Here is a 19,377-nt window from a genome sequence, read left to right on the forward strand (position 1 = left end):
ACTGGAATTTATTTTCTTTAGGATTGGATTGTTTGTTTCCATCCCAGTTCTTTTTTGGTGAATTATTATTATTAAAAAATATTTTTTCTGGACTTGTAGTCAGTTGCGGTTTTACTGGTATTCCACCTAGGCTATCTCTGCCTAGTTCCTCATAGGATTTTTCTATGATTCTGGCAATTTCAGCTGGTTGGTCTGCTACATCTGTCTCTTTTAACCTCTGGCGGATCGCCACGTTTGCTGCTTCACCTTTTATGTTGGCTAATAATATAGCCGAGACCTGCTTGAAGTCTTTTAGTAATTTCATACCAAGGGTTAAAGCAGGTTCTGGACCGTATTCATCTAGAATTTGTTTTAGCACATCTGGTATTACCGAAATGGATGGGACACCGTGCGTTTTTGTGTAGATGGAAGCAAAGACTGTACCCCAAGTGTCACAGTCCTCAATGTGTGGTGCGATTCCCATTGGGAGACATATAGTCAGAATCCTGTGTTTTTCTAATGGGGTGGTGTCAGGAAACACCGCCTCTATTTGGGTGGTTTTCTGTGCCAACCAGAATGGTATTTGTTCCCGTTTAGCTGGAACTTTACCTAGGCAGGATTGGATGTTCTGTGGTGTGATTTTATTTGTGTTCCCCTGGTGAGGGGTCAGCTGTGGAAGTTTAATCGCTGGCTGAATTGTTGAAGTCCGCATTACATACTGAACTAATTGTCTATGAATTTTTAGTAGTTGTTTTAGCTGTATTAACAGCTCTGCTGCAGGCATTCTATCGATGTCTGGATGCGGTGTGTATCCGGCTAAGACCGGCCACGTTGCTCCTGGTCTTCCTAAAGGACCGAGCCTTGTAATGCGATTGTTATGTATTAGGGCGCCATCAAATAAGAGCAAATGCTCTTGGAATTTGAGTGGTACTTCCACCTCCTCGAAAGGAGTGTACGTTTCAGGAGGTTCCTCTACTTTGTAATAGTGGAAGTACTTTGTTACAGCATTTGCTGCTGGAAAATGTATCCATGAATAGTATACCTCTGTCTGCCGATATTCGTGTGCCTCAATTACGAATATGACTGTGCCACCTCTAGGTGTCAGTCCATTTTCTTTAAGTTTTAAGGTTATAGATCTCCTTTTAATGACCGGAATGAGTGTTATATTCGGGTCTGCTGCTTGCATGGTAGCATCAGCATCTGCGAGTTCAGTAGCTAATCTAACTGCCTCTCTTTCGTCATCACTCTCTGCCATTTTACAGACAGGATGGTATTATGTCTATTTGCAGATCAGGTTTCTTATGGAAACAGAGATTAGATGCACAATATTTTGGGACTGTTTTTATCCTTCAACGTTGACTTGACCAAGAACCATACATAGGAGTTCCCTCCTGCGAGGTTTTGGAGGATATAACCTTTCACCCACTCCAGACGTCTTTGGAGTATTTGGGAAAAGGGGTCTGAGTGAGAAAGCACGACTGAGTTACTCTAAATGTCTTACGTTAGTTTTATCGCCCTTTCCAAACGCGTTGGGCGCCATGTAGTGTAGCTCCTATTTTCCCAATAGGCTCTGCGCATTGGAATAGTACCTACAGCAGTAAAGGCCTAGGCCAGACGTTAACTAGGTCTACTACTGTCAATACTAGACTTAATTTTTGGGTTTGCCAGCTAAGCTCAGAGTTCGCTAGAAACTTTCTCGAATGTTCAAGGAAGGAATTAACTCCCCTGATTTGATGATGATGACGAGAAGGGATTTAGTTTTTGACAACCATAGAACATGACAACTTTGCTCTCCCCTAATCAAGAGTCAATCTCGAGAGTCGTGTGAGCACAAGGCAATTATTTTACTCAGTCAGTACGTGCATTCTTAGTCTCATCAGAATGTAGAGAAAAGGAAGAGACGGGCGTGTTCAATAAAAAGGTGTTATTTATTGATCAGTCTCTTTTCTCATACATGAGAAATGGATCGATATTATTGCAATACTTATCGTTAAGTAAAGTGCATACATTAAAAGCAATAGTATAAAATAATACTGTAAAAACATTGATATGGTTTCTGAGCCATATGATGTTTAAAATGATTAAAATATATTTACATACACATATACATTTGACTAAACGTACTCAACTGGTGTTTCTAAATACGCCTACCCCGTGTACCTGACCTAAGTCTAATGCGTGGGCGGGAATAGAAAGTTACAGTTTAAGTTAAGTTTTGTTTTTGCCAAGTGAATAACTAAAGAATTCTCTGTGAGGGGTTATTCAGTTCTGTACCTGGAATTTAGGATGGATGAGGAATGGTATCTCTTTCTCTGCTCTCGATATTCCAGGCTGCCTGCGAGGGCTGCCCAGAAGCGCCGGTGCTGGGTCTCTCGGCTTGAGATAGCAGCGCGTCAGGAAGGCCGGGCTGCTGCCAGCGGGGTCTGCTTCTGCTCTCGGCTTCGGCAAGTATGGCTGCTCCGTCTTGTCACCACGTGTGTGTTTGCATAGGGCAAGGTCGGCAATATTTATACCTTAAAGGTGCCGAGATTGACGTAAGGATGGACATAGATACGTCAATAAAGATGTCATACGACTTGCTCGTTAGCACATTCTTTACTAAAGTTCTCTGTGAAATCAAAACAATGGCCGCACGGATTTTCCAGGTTGTCATAGGTTTGATTTGTTATGAGAACGTCGTATGCCTTATCAGGGGCTGGAGGAATGTCGCTTGTCTAATTAGATCTCAAGCGTTATGACCTAATCAGATAACACGTTCCTGTGCCGTAGTGTGACTGCGTCAGATAACGGTATCTGCATCATGGGGGTTTTCTTGCCTCATGGGCTGACTGTTAGTTAACTTGATAGTTAGTTTAACCAGAATAGGGTCAGGAATAGGGGGATCGATTCAGAACCTATAGGAATACACGACAGTACACCACACAAGGTATATCAAATATATATGTATTTATTCTAAACACAACCTCTCTGCACTCTTTATGAGGTCAGAGGTCAAAGTACATTACAAGAATCTCAATTAGCATACGATAAGTTACACAATATAGAGTAATGCCCTAGGGGTATAAGAACCACGTCTAGAATAGAAAGCAGGCCTAGGGCCTGTGGAATCGCTGGGGCTACTCTAAACAACCAAAGGTTAGGAAGTAGGAGGCCCACGGGAGACGTGTTCAGTGTCTAAACACAGTCGCAGGTTAACATTGACTTTCAATGGGAAACGAAGAAGTTACAAGGTTACATTTTAAGGACACTTCCGGATGGACTACGATGGAACCCTTTCAAACTAGGACACTTCGAGAGTCAAGACCCACGGGAGCACCGGAGTACTCGTGTTACCTCACCCAGGGAAGCCGGGTGCATAGGTGCCTTTTGGTGTCTGGTTTCGTCGTCATTTTCAATGGAGAGCTGCAAAGAAGTGCTGCATGCGACCAGAGGAAACATGTCCGGGTGGATCCAAGGGTGAATCGAAGATCTGAAGAACCTGAAAGCAGAAGGGGACAGAGTCTGGGTCACTTGCCAGTGACCAGGTTAAGAACCAGGAAGGAACCAGGCGATGTCGGGTGATTTCAGGTGAAGAGGTGAAGCTTGTCTCAGCAGCCACGAGGTCCAGGAGGCATCAACAATGACCAGGCGCTGGATTCGAGCTGTCCCACGAAGGATCTAGTTGACTGCGGTGTCGGTATCCGGATTGGAACCAACAAGCCTTCCTAAACGCAATCCACGCAGGAGATGACGATCGGCTTGGTTGCAGACCAGCAAGGTCTGTGGCGATTCTCCCTTGGATGGAAGCTGAAGAAGAAAAAAGTCTTCAGGGGGCTCACTAGCCAACGTGTAAGGAACCGGGAAGACGCGTTGAGCTGAAATGCAAAAGCGGGGCCTACGGGACACTCGTGGAGTGTGGGGGCCTGTGCTTCGGTGCAATGATGCTCGGGGCTGGGGCTTCAAGCACCCCAATGCACAACTTCAAGATACCTCGCGGAAGATGTGCAGCTTGCAAAAAGCAGGATGTCCAGGCCTTCCGGTCTCACGTCTCTCATGTCCGCCACGTGTCTCAGCTTTGCTGTGGGTCGGGGTCAGAGATGTCTGGAAGTCCCTGTCCTGTGTCGCAGATTCTCCGGGATCCGATGGGAGCCACGAAAATGCAGACCGGCAAAGTTGCTGTTGGTGCCTGTTTGAACAGGGTGGTCACTCCTTGACCACAAGGGAGATGTCTTCCGTTTTCCAGTCGAAATGGAATGTCGAAGATCCTGGATGTATGTTTCAAAGTTTTGTCCAGGGTAATCTAAAGTCCTAGGGACACAGCTCCTACACTTATACTCAGTTTAGGGGTTGGACTACCTGTAAGGTCCCTCCTATGGGTGGACCTGGGGCCTTCCCTTTGTCCGGTTTCACGCCAGAGCTGGGGCTGAGTGCCCCAGCAACAGGTTTGGACTGGACTATGCATGGAGCACCTTGTATGCCCCAGGCAGTGCCTGAAAAGCATTCACTGAATGCAACCCTCCCTGCCCCAATACGCCAGCACCTCCCCGGACAGGAAACCTATTGTCCCAGCCTCCCCTGCCGGAGTTTCGTACCAGCAGCAGGAGGTCAGACTCGTGTCTGTGGGAGCAGCATCCATTTTGTGATGCTGGGGCTCTGTTTAACTTAAACACCCCCCCCCCCCGCCAGGACTGGCAGGGGGTGGTAGTATTCCAAGGTGTTTGACACCTAACATGACATGTTTTGATAAAGCCAAACCAAAGTTAGCATTAACCGCTAGGATTATAATGCACTTAAGAGTATATGGTATGGCTATATCATAGAACAGCTATAAGGAGATGGTTCCGAAAGCTGCAGAGGGGCTCAGCTAATGCTAGGGCACCCTCTCACATACAACCAAGCACTCTTCCGCCAGGATTGTCAAGGCGCGCCATATGAGTGACATATACATATATACATATATATATATACATATACACACACATATATATATATATATATATATATATATATATATATTAAAGCTCCAGACCGTGTCTTCTTAATCCTGCCAAAAAGACATGCAGAGCACAGTTACCTAACTTTATAGGAAACCAACTGCAGGCAATAGCGTTTTACACGCCTCGAGCGGCCACCCTAGGAGGTTAATTAACAGTATCCCCTACGGGGAACTCCTACGAATACGCCACAACTGTTCACTTGACAGTGATTTTGAGAAGGCAGCGGACGCATGTACCGCAAGATTCATTCAGAGAGGTTATAAACCCAACCTCCTTAAGGATGCACGGAATCGAGTTAGCCGTCTACCTAGGAATACATTATTTGAGAAGACAGTGAGAACTGAACAAGAGGGTGGAAGGTTTCGCATCATTACCCCATATTCCTCCAATTCTAACAAATTAAGAATGATCCTAAAAAAACACTGGCACATTCTAAAAACAGACAATATAATTGGTATGGACATCCCTAGGGCCCCCATGATCACATTCAAAAAGGCGAGATCTTTAAGGGATCAATTGGTTCATAGCCACTTAGATCCAGTGGTTAAAAAGAAGGCAACACTGAAAGATGCCAGAGGATTTTTTCCTTGTGGGCGCTGCAAGGCATGTGCCTTTAGCAAACGTGTCTTGACTTATGATGTTCGAGGTGTCAAGGGAGGCAAAAAACTGACCAAATTCATGTCCTGCCATACTGGATATGCGGTGTATTGCTTAAGTTGCCCATGCAAAATAAGATATGTAGGTAGTACAATCAATCTAGTCAAATTACGAATCTTGGAGCATATGAGAGCGATCGCAAATAAAGACTTCTTACCCCGTTGCTCGTCACTTTGCTATAAAACATCAGAGCGATAGAGATCTCCTACAGTATTTTTGTTTGGACCATGTGCCGAACACATCAGGGGGGGCAATCGACTCAAACTTAGGATACTGGAATCACGCTATATTGTTGACTTAGAAACTAAGGCCCTGGGAGGTTTTAATATTGGGGAAGAAATGTCTGCATATTTGGGGTAAGATAGAATCTTACATTCCAAGTCTGTTAATATGTAACATTATGGAATTACTGTTATGTGTTGCTGATCTGAATTTTCGTACAATGTTTTCTCTCTTTTTTCTTTTTTCCTTTTTTTCTCTCTTTTCTGAAAAATGTACCATATGAGCGTGTAAATTGGTTGTGATGATGAGGTGACTCTTGGAATATGTTATTTTATTGTGCGGGAACAATTCAGCTGTACGAGGCATAGTAAATATTATTAGAGTGTTTTTTTATGTGGGCAACCATTGGGTTGCCATTGCCGATCGACGGCTAGATTGTGAGAAGTTTGAAATTACATGGACTATGGCCTTCAAATAGAAGAAAATGGCCCAACTTGATACACAAAGGTGAAGGTGATCGAATATAATTTTATGACACACTTATTACTAAGTCTGTGTCATTATTGTAACTTTACCACTCCAATATACTATGCAGTACTATTTGATCAGGAGGACACGTTTATGAGCTGGGACAGAAGGCAACACGATTGAGTGTTGCAATTGCCGATCCACTGCGAGATTTAATTATTTTGGAATTATGTGTAATATTGCTGTTACATGCCCTTTAATTTTACAATAGTGCATTATGTAACTATGTTAGACAAACATGTTCTAAGATGGCGCCCGTATGAGAATACGAGGCTTGGTCCCTTGTTTGTGTCAATTCCCGATAACTCTCGTGCTTTAAAAATGGTGCCGCAAAATGCATTTTCTATGACACTGACGAAGGGAGTCTTTCCCGAAACGCGTTTGTTTGAATGAAGTTTGGTGCTCGAAGCTTTGACCCCGCGAGTGCTGCGTGTCTTTTTGGCAGGATTAAGAAGACACGGCCTGGAGCTTTAATATTGGCGCGGTGTAACTTTGGAGCAGGAGATATATATATATATATATATATATACACATATGTATACATGCAGGTTCACAGCGTGTAGCCACAACAGCTACGCAAATGCACTCTCCTTGACAGCCAACGCGTTTCAGCGATACCTTCGCCGTGACCAAGGCGAAGGTATCGCTGAAACGCGTTGGGTTTTTTTCCGTGTTGATTGTCACGATGCTGCAATTAAGAAAATAAAAACTTTTGGAATGCACACAAAGGATTGGGATTGATTACCTGTTTGTTGCGGTCAAGGAGAGTGCATTTGCGTAGCTGTTGTGGCTACACGCTGTGAACCTGCATTCAATACAGGGTAACCTTTGCCCCGGTCTTGCACCGTTGTCCTGGTGTCCCGGCACTTTTGTGAAGGAAGTGGAACTGCACATATATATACATATATAGGTATATATATAGGTATATATATATCATATATCATATATATATATATATCATATATATATATATATATCATATATATATATATCATATATATATATCTATATATATATATCTATATATATATATCTATATCTATATATATATATCTATATATATCTATATCTATATATATATATCTATATATATATATATATATCTATATATATCTATATCTATATATATCTATATCTATCTATATATATATCTATATATATATATATATATATCTATATCTATATCTATATCTATATCTATATATATCTATATCTATATATATCTATATATATATATATATATATATATATATATATATATATATATATATATAGGTATACTATATCTAAGTAAGGGGTGATTCCACCACCTTACCCAGGCTGTGTGAACAGACCTGTGGTGTCAGTTTGGAGGGCCAGCCAGGGGTGGCATAATACATGCTGCAGCCCCTGGTAGGCCTTGGATGCATCTATGCCCTGGGTACCTATGGTACACTATACAGGGGCTCACAAAGGTGACCCAGTAACCAATCTGGTATGTACCTAAAGTACATGGAGTCCATTTTATAGAGAAAGCAGATAGACTGGGGCCCTGATAAGCAGGGTCCCAGTCCAACTAAGTCAAAAACCAGCAAAACACCAGGAAAAAAACGGGGGCAACCATATAGTCAGATTCCACCTTCCTACATAGACTTAAAATATCTTAGTACTACTTGAGCTACTACTTGTGTGAGCAGAGTTGGCTTGAGCCTCTGCTGCCTTGGACAGCGGTGTGAACGTTACCCTAGAGTGTCATCACAACCTGATGGCAATGAATAGCGCAATAGTCTTGAACCTAAATGACATCCTTTTGCTTCATAACTGTGTGGACCCGGTCAGGGAGCTGCTTTATTTCAAAGGCAAAGAATCTGCAGATGCAGTACTAAACACTACATATGTGTGTTGAGATGGATAAGTTTGCTGCATTGTTAAGATATGTATTCCTACATTGAGTTCCCAACTGTACTGGTGACTGGTTCCCTTATGCTGATTTTGTTGTCATAGGTGAACATGGACATTGCATGTGCACCATGATATAGACCTGTCTCACGTACTGCAGTCTTGTTGGACTGGGAGGGGTACCCAAAGGACTACCCTCAGTGGTGGAAGGCTGCACCTTTCATTAATAGCTAAACAGCACAAGCACAGTAGTGGCAGCATATCATTTTTTTTTTTTTTTTAAAGAGTTTTATATAGCGCGAACTAGACCCGAACCGAATCAGGTATCAGAGCGCTTTACATATCACCAGTTACGTTACATGAGGACACAGATTCATTTTTAGGCACGGGGAGATTAAGTGATTTGCCCAGAATCACAGGAGGTTTTGGCGTTGTTACCGAGACTCGAACCCAGATCCCCAGGCCCGAGGTCGAGCGCCCTAGCCGTTAGGCCAACTCCTCTCCTCTCATGACTTGATCAGTAGTAGTGAACAGGATACTTTTACCCTGTGTCACTGGAGTGAGGCCTACAGGCTCACTCATCTTTGTAAATGTTTAGCTGCTGTGTGCTTAACTCACCCATGGGCAATATCCAGTAGATGTGTGGTACTGCTTAGTACAGGAGTAGTGACTATGCACAGGTTGCAAGTGTGCCTGGAAATGGCACATTAAAATGATAGAGCAGTACTGTGTAGTACATGTGAGATTAGTGCATGAGCTGCATGTAAATGTATGCCTGTGTGGAATATATGCCATAAAAGATGTAGTACTGTGCAGTGAGTGCACAATGTAAGCATGTGCTGGAAATGCATGGTTCTAAATTTTATATTTGAGGGTAGCTTGTTTTAACAGTTCCGGCTCTTGCTGTCTTAATTTTGAACTTTTAATGTTATTGGCCTCATATTTCTTTTATTTTTTTACCTGTGGGTTCCTGGACTGCTTGTCCACCTCCTGGGTGATACAGATGCTGTCTCAGTTCCCCCGGGCTGCCACGGCACTGCCGATTGAGCAGAGGGTAGTGGATACGCCTGATCTGCCTGACTTCCAGGAGAAGCAGGTCAACTCGCACCGGCCAGCAATTAAAGACACATGCCGAGCCAGGCACGAAGCGGACGCACCGCTGGTGTGCTGAAGTCACGCCAAAGGCAAGCTCGCCTGCTAATTTTACCTTGCTAGGCGACTTTAATCTACATTTTGATAATCCATCACATGTGGCAGCGGTAGAGCTTACTAAAGATCTTGCCTCATATCAACTTAAACAAAAACATATAATGTGACTAATGCAAGGGGTCACCTCTTAGATCCCATTTTCTCCAACCTAGAGGAATTAACTGGAATACCTCCAATCCCAATACCCGGGTCAGGTCATTTTTGATCCCTTTTTCCTGGACCCCCACTTGTGCCATGTCCTCATCCAGGCCAATAAGAATCTTGTCATATCCCTGGCCCAAATTCCCCTCGAAAAGTGGGTACGGGAGCTAAAAAAAACACTAAAACGTCGGCGGATAGTGTTCCAATTGTTGCCAACAAAAGATTCAATTACTGGATCGAGAGCACTTTATATCAGGTTCTCCCGAAGAAACTCACCCAATTTAAAGTGGGGCCCAACAGAACTCCATGGTATTCCCCTAAGCTCTGGGCGCTAAAACAGATTTGCAAGAAGTTTGAAAGAGCCTGGAGAAAAGATTTCTCACCAAACAAGAAAACTGAATACAGGGACGCCATAAGATCATACAAAGCCGAAATCAAATCGGCCCAGGCCTCATATTATGAGGAAAGAATCTCCCTGGCAGCCAATTTCTCTGGGAAACTTTTCGCTAAGCAAAAAAATTACTTAAATCCCCCTCACTCCCGGATAGACCGGATGGCACTGGCCGACGTTGTAATGAACTTGCAGACTATTTTCATAATAAAATCCAAACAATCTACTAGTCATTCTCCCTTGTGGACATCCTAGACAATCTCCGCTCAGAGGGTACGGATCTGCACAGCAGAGACCACCCCCTAGTGGCATTTCCCTTGATGGATTGTGAATCTTTCCAAACCATCTCAGCACTCGTAAAGAGCGGGTCATCTAGAGACCGAACTCCACCTAATATTTTGTAAAAAGTGTCCGAAATAATTTCCCCGGTCATTCTTGACTTAATCAATGCCTCTCTCTCCTCTGGAGTGGTCCCAGCCCTGTGGAAAAGAGTGATGGTAAAGCCTCTACTGAAAAAACCTAGTCTTGATCCGGAACTACTGAGTAATTTCCGCCCTATCTCGCTCCTCATAGGGATTAGTAAAATAGCTGAGAAACATGCCAACATAGAACTTTCGACATATCCAGAAGCCCACAACCTCCTCCATCCCTCCCTAACAGGCTTTCGCCCACGGAACAGAAACTGCGCTATTGGCTGTTGTCGAAGAATCTAAAAAGATTTGACGCCGGAGGTTCAACAGCGATTATCCTCTTGGACCTCGGTGCAGCCTTTGACATGGTCAACCACCAAATTCTGATCCTACAACTCAGAAGTTTGGGGGTGAATGGAGTAGCTATAACAAGGCTGCAATCATTCTTGGAAGAGAGATTCTTCCAGGTCTTTGAGGGTGATGTCACCTCAAAACCTCTGGCTCTCCACTGCGGAGTACCATAGGGGTCGTCCCTTAGCCCGTCCCTTTTTATTGTTCATATGACTTCACTTGCAGAGATCGTGCTCTCATTGGGGATTCATATAGTGACTTACGCTGACGGCACCAACTGGTTGTGGCGCTGAACCACTCCGATAATGCCTCTATCGGCCTTTGTCCCGGTCTAGAAGAGGTAGTCAAATGGATGAGTCAATCATACTTAAAACTAAATGGGGAGTAGACAGAGTTGATGCTCCTTGGCCATCCATCCCTCTTCCAGGCAGATGTTCTATGGCCAGCCTGCATGGGCCCGTACCTGTCCCTAAGACCCAGATGAAGAGTCTGGGTATCTGGCTGGAGCAACATCTCCGCTTTATGGTCCAGGCACTGAAGGTTGTGGCTTCCTGCTACAGAAGCCTCAGGATGCTCAGCAATGTGCTTCCACTTCTCCCCTTGCGGACGAGAAAGCTTATGGTACAGGCACTTATTCTTTCCCGCCTGGATTACGGGAACACCCTTCACCTTGGCGCTCCGGCTTCGAACCTCACAAAACTCTAAATGGTGCAAAACTGCGCTGCGAGAATTCCAAAACGGCAATCCGCAAAGCCCGCTTTGAAGTCCCTCTACTGGCTCCCTGTTCGGGAGAGAGTTAACTTTAAGGCCATATGCATTGCCCACAAGATGCTAACAGTGAATGGTCCCGTGATCAACCACTCCATGGTCCAGCCTTATGTGGTGAATAGACGGCCGCGCTCAGACGATCTATACCTGGCAGCTGTTCCCAGGATTAAGAGGGCCAGAAGTGGCGGTCGACTATTCGCTTACAATATAGCCAAGCTGTGGCACACCCTCCGCCTACGGGGGGAACACAGCCATCTAGCCTTCAGGAAACTACTAAAGACTTGGCCTTTCCCTTAAGTGTGCTGCGATGTCCTTCTCTGTTACAGCCATAGCGCTGGGATGCCCCTGGGTAGCAACGCGCTTAACAAATGCTGTTTTCATTTCATCAGTGAATGCGGAATAACCCTGAACAGGTTACACAAAGGAGGGTGGGACAGGTATTTGACTGGCAACTACCAGAGCCCAGCCTTAAGGGGGATTGTGTTGTGGCATTGTAATGTCACATTTCTTTCCCTGTGTGGAGGTAGAAATAAAATACTACTTTTTCTTATAAAAGCAAGTACTTGGGCTGGACATTGATTTATTGTTCGTAGTGTTTGCAGTTATGAGTCTAGCTCCCTGACTTGTATTTACATTCCTCCCCCCGAGGAAGCCTTGACTGCTCTACCATTGAGAGTTAAGTGCAGAAGGGGTACTTGCTCAGCTGAGCGAGATCCATAGTAGGTTGGGCCTCTGGACACCAGGCGTAAAAAGCATCAACCACCACGGTTGGGCCAAGTAGCCCCTGCATTTCCAGTGGTTCTCTTATAGGAGTTCTGACAATGTACTGCAAAAATGTTCAACTAACATTTACAGGGGTATTCCACAGTATCTGGCATATTTCCACATGTAAAAAGCCCTCACTGTCTACACACTAGAGAGACTGGTAATGCAGGCCTCCGGGTCACCTTCTATGTGGGATAGAGTGAAGCGGGATGGGGTGCTTTAAAGAATCCCTAGCTTATTTGACCAGCAGATAGCTGTCCCCAAACCCTGCCCGCCAAAGAACAAGCCATAGCACAGAAGATACCAGGAAACCTGTGTGATGACAGTCTACGACTTAAATTTAAACAATGACTAATTGAAAGTGCTATTATACTGTGGCGTCAGTGAAGCACAAGTTACTACTTGTGTAACAATATATCTGTAAGAGACATTAGTTATTGATAGATTCCTTACATTAGAATATCCCCAGGCGTCAGACTGGATCCGTAAAGTTTTCGTCAGCAGTACCCCTGCGTGTCGAAAGGTAGCGTCGTGCAGCTCCGCGCCCGGCTTCGTAGGCGCCGAGATGACGTCACAGATACCAGTGTTTCCCGAGTTACTTAGCATGGCAAACCCGGGATAGAGGCTGAAAGATCGGAATCATAGCCTGAATATCCCGGACTCGCTGCTCGGTAGGATAAATCCAAAACTGCGTTGAATCTGGAACCGCTCCGTGAAGGAGAGCTTCTGAGAGGGACTTGTGTGACTTTGGCACATTGATTGAGAACCCCAGCAAATGCAGGAGGTCGGCCGTAGTCTGGAGGTGGGAGACCACTGCCTGGGGCGAACCAGCCTTCAACAACCAGTCGTCGAGATAGGGGAAGACTGGAAGCCCTGATCTGCACAGGTGAGCTGCGACCACTGCCAACACTTTCGTGAACAACCGAGGGGCACTGATAAGGCCGAAGGGGAGCAAACTGAAAGTGCTCTTGGCCTACCATGAACCGCAGTTAACGCCGGTGGTCCGGCAGGACGAGGATGTGAAAATATGCATCCTGCAAGTCCCGAGCTAGAGTCAACATCTTGAACTTCTCCTTCCGGAGGAAGTGGTTGACGTTCCTGAGGGCCAAGATGGGATGCAGGCCCCCTTTGTCCTTCCTGTGGACCAGAAAGCAGTGGGAATAACAACCACATGCTACTTCTGGCCCAGGAACGTGCTTGATGACCCCCTTTGCCAAGAGGGCCGTGACTTCCTGCTGGAGAAGCGCAAAATGGTCCCCCGACCTGCGGTGGAACTGAGGTGGCATGGCTGGCGGGGCAGACTCAGAGGGGAGGGAGTAGCCCCTTTGGACGATTTGCAGCACCCACCTGTCCGAGGTAATGGAACGCCAGTGAGGAAAGTGATGGCGAATCCTGCCGCCCACCGGCGTGTGGTGTGCCCCAAAGCTCGGACTAGGAAGGCCTTGAGGCGGATGCTGCGAGGGCGGAGGTGGACTGACCCGTACGCTGGGCCCTGTCCCGCCGCTGCGGGCACCATGTCTGCGCAGAGGTTAGATGTGCGCAGGCTTCTGGCTGAACAAACGTGTCGGGCGCCCCTTCCGCGGCCACGAAAGGAAAGAAAAGCAAATGTGGCCGGGCGCGTGGTGGAGAGACCTAAGGACTTGGCACTATAACAAACATGGACAGTGACACACCAAATGCACACACATACAATGTATGACAAAGGGCACATTTATTTGATTCAAACAATAGAATAATCTTACGCCAACCCATTTCATTCGAAAAGTCCGAACAAATTAAGAGCTGAGATGTTCAGCAGATAGGAACTGCTGAAGGCAATCTGTTGCATGAATTAATTGATAACTGTTTTCCTGGTTCGGCTCGGGAACATGATCTGAGAGACAAGCCAGACCCTGGCTCGTCTCTTCCTATTAGTTTGTGGGATTGCCCACCTCCAGCAGGTAGTTTGAGCTAACAATCATCTACATTGCTGTTTTTGTAGTCCACACTGCCAACCAAAAAGAGTCCTCCATGAAACAGGTACAGTAAGAAATGGTTAGTAACTTGTACCACAGGAAGACCACAACAATACATCAGAGAAACACCCCCATTCCAGAAATTGAAGCATACGAATTTTTAAACTTTCTAAGATTAGAAAAAGCCAGACTCACCACATCACTGGCACTGGAAAATTCGTTATTCATGAGGCTCTCCAGAGCCATCCACCGTACCGGCCTGTTCTCATTGTCACCGAGGCAGTGGTAATCCATAGGGAACAAATCCCGGGACAGCGCATTGTCGGTTATCTTAACCTGAAGTGCATCATCAATGCTGAAGAGAAGAGAAAAGAGACCTGGTTAACTGTACTGCAACTTGTACAACGAGCAATGTTTCAAGGGCACAATTTTGAACAGATCAAAAGCACCACCTTGATGCACTATGGCTACCACAGTCCAAAATACACCATCAGAAGCAGCTCGTACAACACGGTCGAGCATTGTGCATGTTCAATCCTCATTGTCCTGATCTTCCACTGAAATGTGCATTCTGGAGTTTGAAGTTATGTTCTTGCAGCCGGACCGTGTGGCAGAGTTCCCATGGACATCTAATGCCTAGTTAAGATTTTGAACTGAGAACAGAAACTAAAAAAAATAACCTAATTTACAACACCCTTGGGACAATCTCATTTGCATAGTGCAATATTTCACTTGATGTGTTCGATATCACAAACAGGAACTGAGCCTGTGTACTGGACTGATGGTTCTCGCACAACTCCCAGCAGGTATTCACATGCATAGGTGCATCCTTTGTTTCATGTCAGTTGCCATTCATACCCGAAACCCAGATGTTTGGTTACCAGTAAGAGATGAACTTACACGCAATTACGGGCTGCTAGATCTTTGTGAATAACTTCCCTTCTGGCCAAGTAGCTCATTCCGCAGGCAATCTGTATAGCCATATGTACAAGGTCCTGCTGTGAGATAGCCTGCAGAAACAAAAACAAAAAACATGAACGTTTGGTCCCAAAGAAAGATAGATCACCTGCAATCTCACCAAAAGTATTATTTATTCAAAGTTTATCACTCCCTATGAATAAAATGGTGTGCTACTTCGGACCTAGTCTTTTGTGGCCTCAGGCAAGCACTTTGAGAAAGCGTATCTACCTTGTTATATTTGGCTGATCGCAATTACAGTGGTCTGTAGCCAGAGTTCATGTCATCAACGCATTAATCCACTGCTTTAACTGGCCCAATACAGCAATTGCATGCCTTGTGCCAACCCACTTCCAGCATTGCTTCTTTGAAATGTGTGTTTAGCATTCTGGACCAGCTCACTGGAGTATTGTGCAGGTTTAAATTTCGCAGTGGTGACCAAAAAAAAATATTCAAACAAAGGAGGGTGGGGGAATTCATTGAATAAAGGCCAACATGCCAATGTCGTTTCCCATGTCTACCCACACATTTTTAAATACTTATTCTTGTGAGTATAAGGACAACAGAAAAGTGGGCAATCCGAGCTCAAAGCAGGGTGATGTGAAAATAAACCCTGGCAAGGTTCCTTCTTAGGAGATGCACGTTAATAACTACTGACAGACATGACACCAAACTTAAAGACTGCAGGGTATGTCGAGGACTACAGGAGAAACAGGTTGCCAATATGGCATATAGTCTAGAGTGGGCACAACATACATTCCTTTTAATTCAATGGCTTATTTACTGTTATTGCAGCGAAGAGCTTATATTCTACATGTGTCACTGGATACCTATCAATGGCACGCACTTAAGTTACGTCAGCATGAAAACAATTGTATCATATTTGCCTTTCTTTTCCAGTGACAAATAAAATCTGTTTTAAAAAATAAAAATGACTGTCACCGATGCTGCTTTAGTTGCAATAAGGTGAAGGTTAAACAGGATGGCACAGTGCAGGAAGAACAAGATACTTACCATGGGAAAAGATCTTTCAAGTGGACACCAACGTCTGACCGCAGATATCCCACCTTGAAAATACACCCCAGGCGAACGACTGGAGCCAGAAACTTTAAATCAGTGCTCCTGAGAGCCTGTAGTTGGAGTCTCCACACCAACATAGTTTAGATCTGGAAGTGACGAACGGAGTATATAAGCGATACCCATGTTCATGGACGCTAGTTGCGTTCTTAGGCTGTTCGACACTGCAGATGAAGAGCCCATCAGCAGATAGGCATGATCAGCGTAAAGATCTCTAGACTGAGAGCTTTTTAGATGTCGTAGTTCCGATCACAGAATGGAAAGGCAGGATGATCGGAGAGGAATCTGCAGTTACATAAAGTATCCATCACATAATAACTTGTTCTTCTCATGGACACTTCTAAACCCAGATTCCTCACCTTGGGATTTAACACCATAGTATTACCTCCCAGGTAGTAGATCAAAACGTCATGCAGGACCGAATGGCAAAAATAACCCCTCTCGACAGACAAGACTTTCAAGACAATAGTGCTTTGTAAACTTATGTATAAATTACGTAGTCTCCTGGCAAATGTCCAGAACAGGTATTTCGGAATGCTAGCACGATGGTAGCGGCCTTAACTCTGCAGAATGAACAGGTAAGCCTTCTCGAGGCTGCTTTTCCACCAGTGCATAGCAGACAATTGTGTGGAGCACAATCCATCGAGAGATGGTCCGGTTTTGCACTATTGTCTTGTCCTCCTTTGCCCCAGAGGTCTCCACAAACACATGATCGTCCACCTGATGGTACTTGGAGCGAACTATATAGAAGCTTAGTACTCTCTTAGGGTCTAACTGATTGAGTTTGTCTGCCTCCTTAGAAAGATGAAGTCAGACATAGAATGCTGGCAGCATGATATCCTACCCAACATGAAATGGAGATACCACTTTTGGCAGAAGTGAAGCTCAAGTCCTCAACACCAACAAGGTTGTTGTATAAGGTGGGTTGACAGAAAGATGCCTAGCTGATGAGAAAGACAGTTTTTAAAGTAAGATGCCTTAAAAAACAACTGTGCAGCTGCTCAAAAGGGGTGCATTCAAATGCTGCCGTGGTATCACAAAGGGCGATTGTGGAAACGTGTTGAAAACAGTTTTTAAACATCTGACCACAATAGGTGATTTAATTAAAGAAGGCTGATCTGGCAACATGAAAAAGCCAATATAAACTACAAGTAGCCCATACTATTGCCCAAAGCAAGTCCTTGCCTGGACAGGGACTCAACAAACCGCTTTAGACAATGCGGTTTGTGGCGGGTCAATTTGACAGGTGCCGCACCGAGTCCCAAGGACTGACTTACACCGATTTTGTAGAGTGAGACCTCTCAACCTCAGGAAGAAGGTGAAATGAGGCCAACTGCTGCTGCTCAATTGGAACAGGGTTCTCTGCATCAATGAAACTTGCCCTGTGCCACCTCCAGGCATAACAGCCATTTGTGGTCTGCTAAGCTCAGGTGGCTGATATTATCCGCCCTGGAGTTTTAAGATCCCATCAGGTGGTTACCAACAGAAACTCCCTGATGGTTCAGCCACTTTCAGAGTCATAGAGCCTGCAGGCACAGGACCCAAGACTACACCCGTCCTGCTTGTTGTAGCACCACATGACAGTGATGGTGTCTGTGAGCACCGGTACCAGTCTTCCTCTGATGGTGGGCAGGAAGACGCTAAGTGAATCATCCTCAACTCCAACAAACTGGAGACCTGAGGCAGTGACATAACGAAAATTGAGGGGGGTCCCCTGCATGGTACCTGGAGGGGCCCCCTCCAGACTATCAGGAGCCTCTGATCTGCACCTCTCCCAGGCGGCCTCCTAAATCCAGAAGCAATGCATTCATCTCCACTGTCAAACCTGGGTGGGGTAAGGAGAGGGGCTTTCAATAACCCAATCGCAGGGCCACCATTGCTGGTCTTTTACAGTGTCCTCTGAAACCTGGATATAACTCACCAAATTTCCCTGGTGCTGTGACCACTGGGCTTCAGGTCCCACTGCAGACCCTCTGACATGTTTCACTAGCAGGATGTGTGATATCAACATTCCTAGAAGCCTTCAAGTCATCTACATTGAGATCCAAGACAGAGGCTGAAACATTGGGATCATAGCCCTAATGCCTTGGACTCTCCTCTCTGGGAGAGATGCACAAAACTGTACTGTATCCAGAATACCTCAGATGAAAGGGAGCGCTTGCAAAGGAGATTCAGGTGCAACAGTGGTGATGCCCAATGATATGAGAAGGCTTGCTGTCACCTGGTTGACTATTGCCTGGGCCAAACTCAGCTTAAACAGCCAGACATCAAGGAAGGTGAAAAACTGGTATCTCCAACCGTTGAAGTTGTGCTGCGACCACCGCCATCGCTTCTGTGAGAACCGGAGGGACACTGATGAGGCTGAAAATGAGAACTGAAAAAGCTCCTGGCCACTGTGAACCCCAGGTCGTACCTCTGGGAATGCAGGACAGTCAGATTTGCAATAAGTGTCCTCCATGCCCAGCGCCACCAACCAGTGTCAAGTGTTTAGGGCAGGCAGGCCCTCGGCTAGCATGAGTATCTTTAACTGGTTCTTCTGCAGGAAGGCGTTGCAAGGGCTGAGATCTACAACAGGATGAAGGCCTCTGTCCTTCTACACCAAGAAGTAGCAGGACTATGACCCAGCTCTTACTTCCGACGTCAGACCTCTATGGGCCCTCTGTCCTCTTCTTGCTGCAAGAGAGACAGTTCGCCAGCTGTCAGCCACCAATGCGGTGGTGGAAGTTTTGGCGGGCGTAAAGAAATGGGAGGGGATAGCCCGAATGTACAATTTGGAGGACCCACTTGTCTGTCATGATGTCTCGACACCTTTGGAGGCAATATTGGATCCTGCTTCAGGGTGGCTGTTTGCCACAAAGGACACACTAAAGTGGGTTTGCAGCTGCTGGAGGGACGGAGAACCAGCAGCATATTGTTCCTGATATCATGGGCACTATCTTTGTAAACTGCGCCTTGACCACGTAAGGTCTGGGCGACTTTTGGGCTGGCAATGGGGTCTGACATTGGAGGTATTGGAAACCCATTCAGGAGCCACACCATGGAGACCATTTATGATGGAACTGTCTGGGTTGGGAAGACCGGCTCAAACAAAGTACTGTGGCACTGCTTTCTTT

The 19,377-nt window shown here is 45.4% G+C and overlaps 1 protein-coding gene across 2 annotated transcripts in view; it reads right to left on the minus strand.

The window, feature by feature from the left end:
• The window catches only part of RYK (receptor like tyrosine kinase), a 985,672-nt gene that overhangs the window by 60,397 nt on the left and 905,898 nt on the right, over positions 1–19,377 (minus strand). For both annotated transcript variants that reach the window (XM_078665796.1, XM_078665795.1), the window contains exons 12-13: positions 15,131–15,240; positions 14,426–14,585 (exon numbers count right to left, since the gene is read on the minus strand). In XM_078665796.1, coding sequence (XP_078521922.1) covers positions 14,426–14,585; positions 15,131–15,240 — 270 coding nt within the window. The remainder of the gene's footprint in view (positions 1–14,425; positions 14,586–15,130; positions 15,241–19,377) is intronic.

This window comes from Lissotriton helveticus, chromosome 11, assembly GCF_964261635.1.
Source record: "Lissotriton helveticus chromosome 11, aLisHel1.1, whole genome shotgun sequence".
Classification (NCBI taxonomy): domain Eukaryota; kingdom Metazoa; phylum Chordata; class Amphibia; order Caudata; family Salamandridae; genus Lissotriton; species Lissotriton helveticus.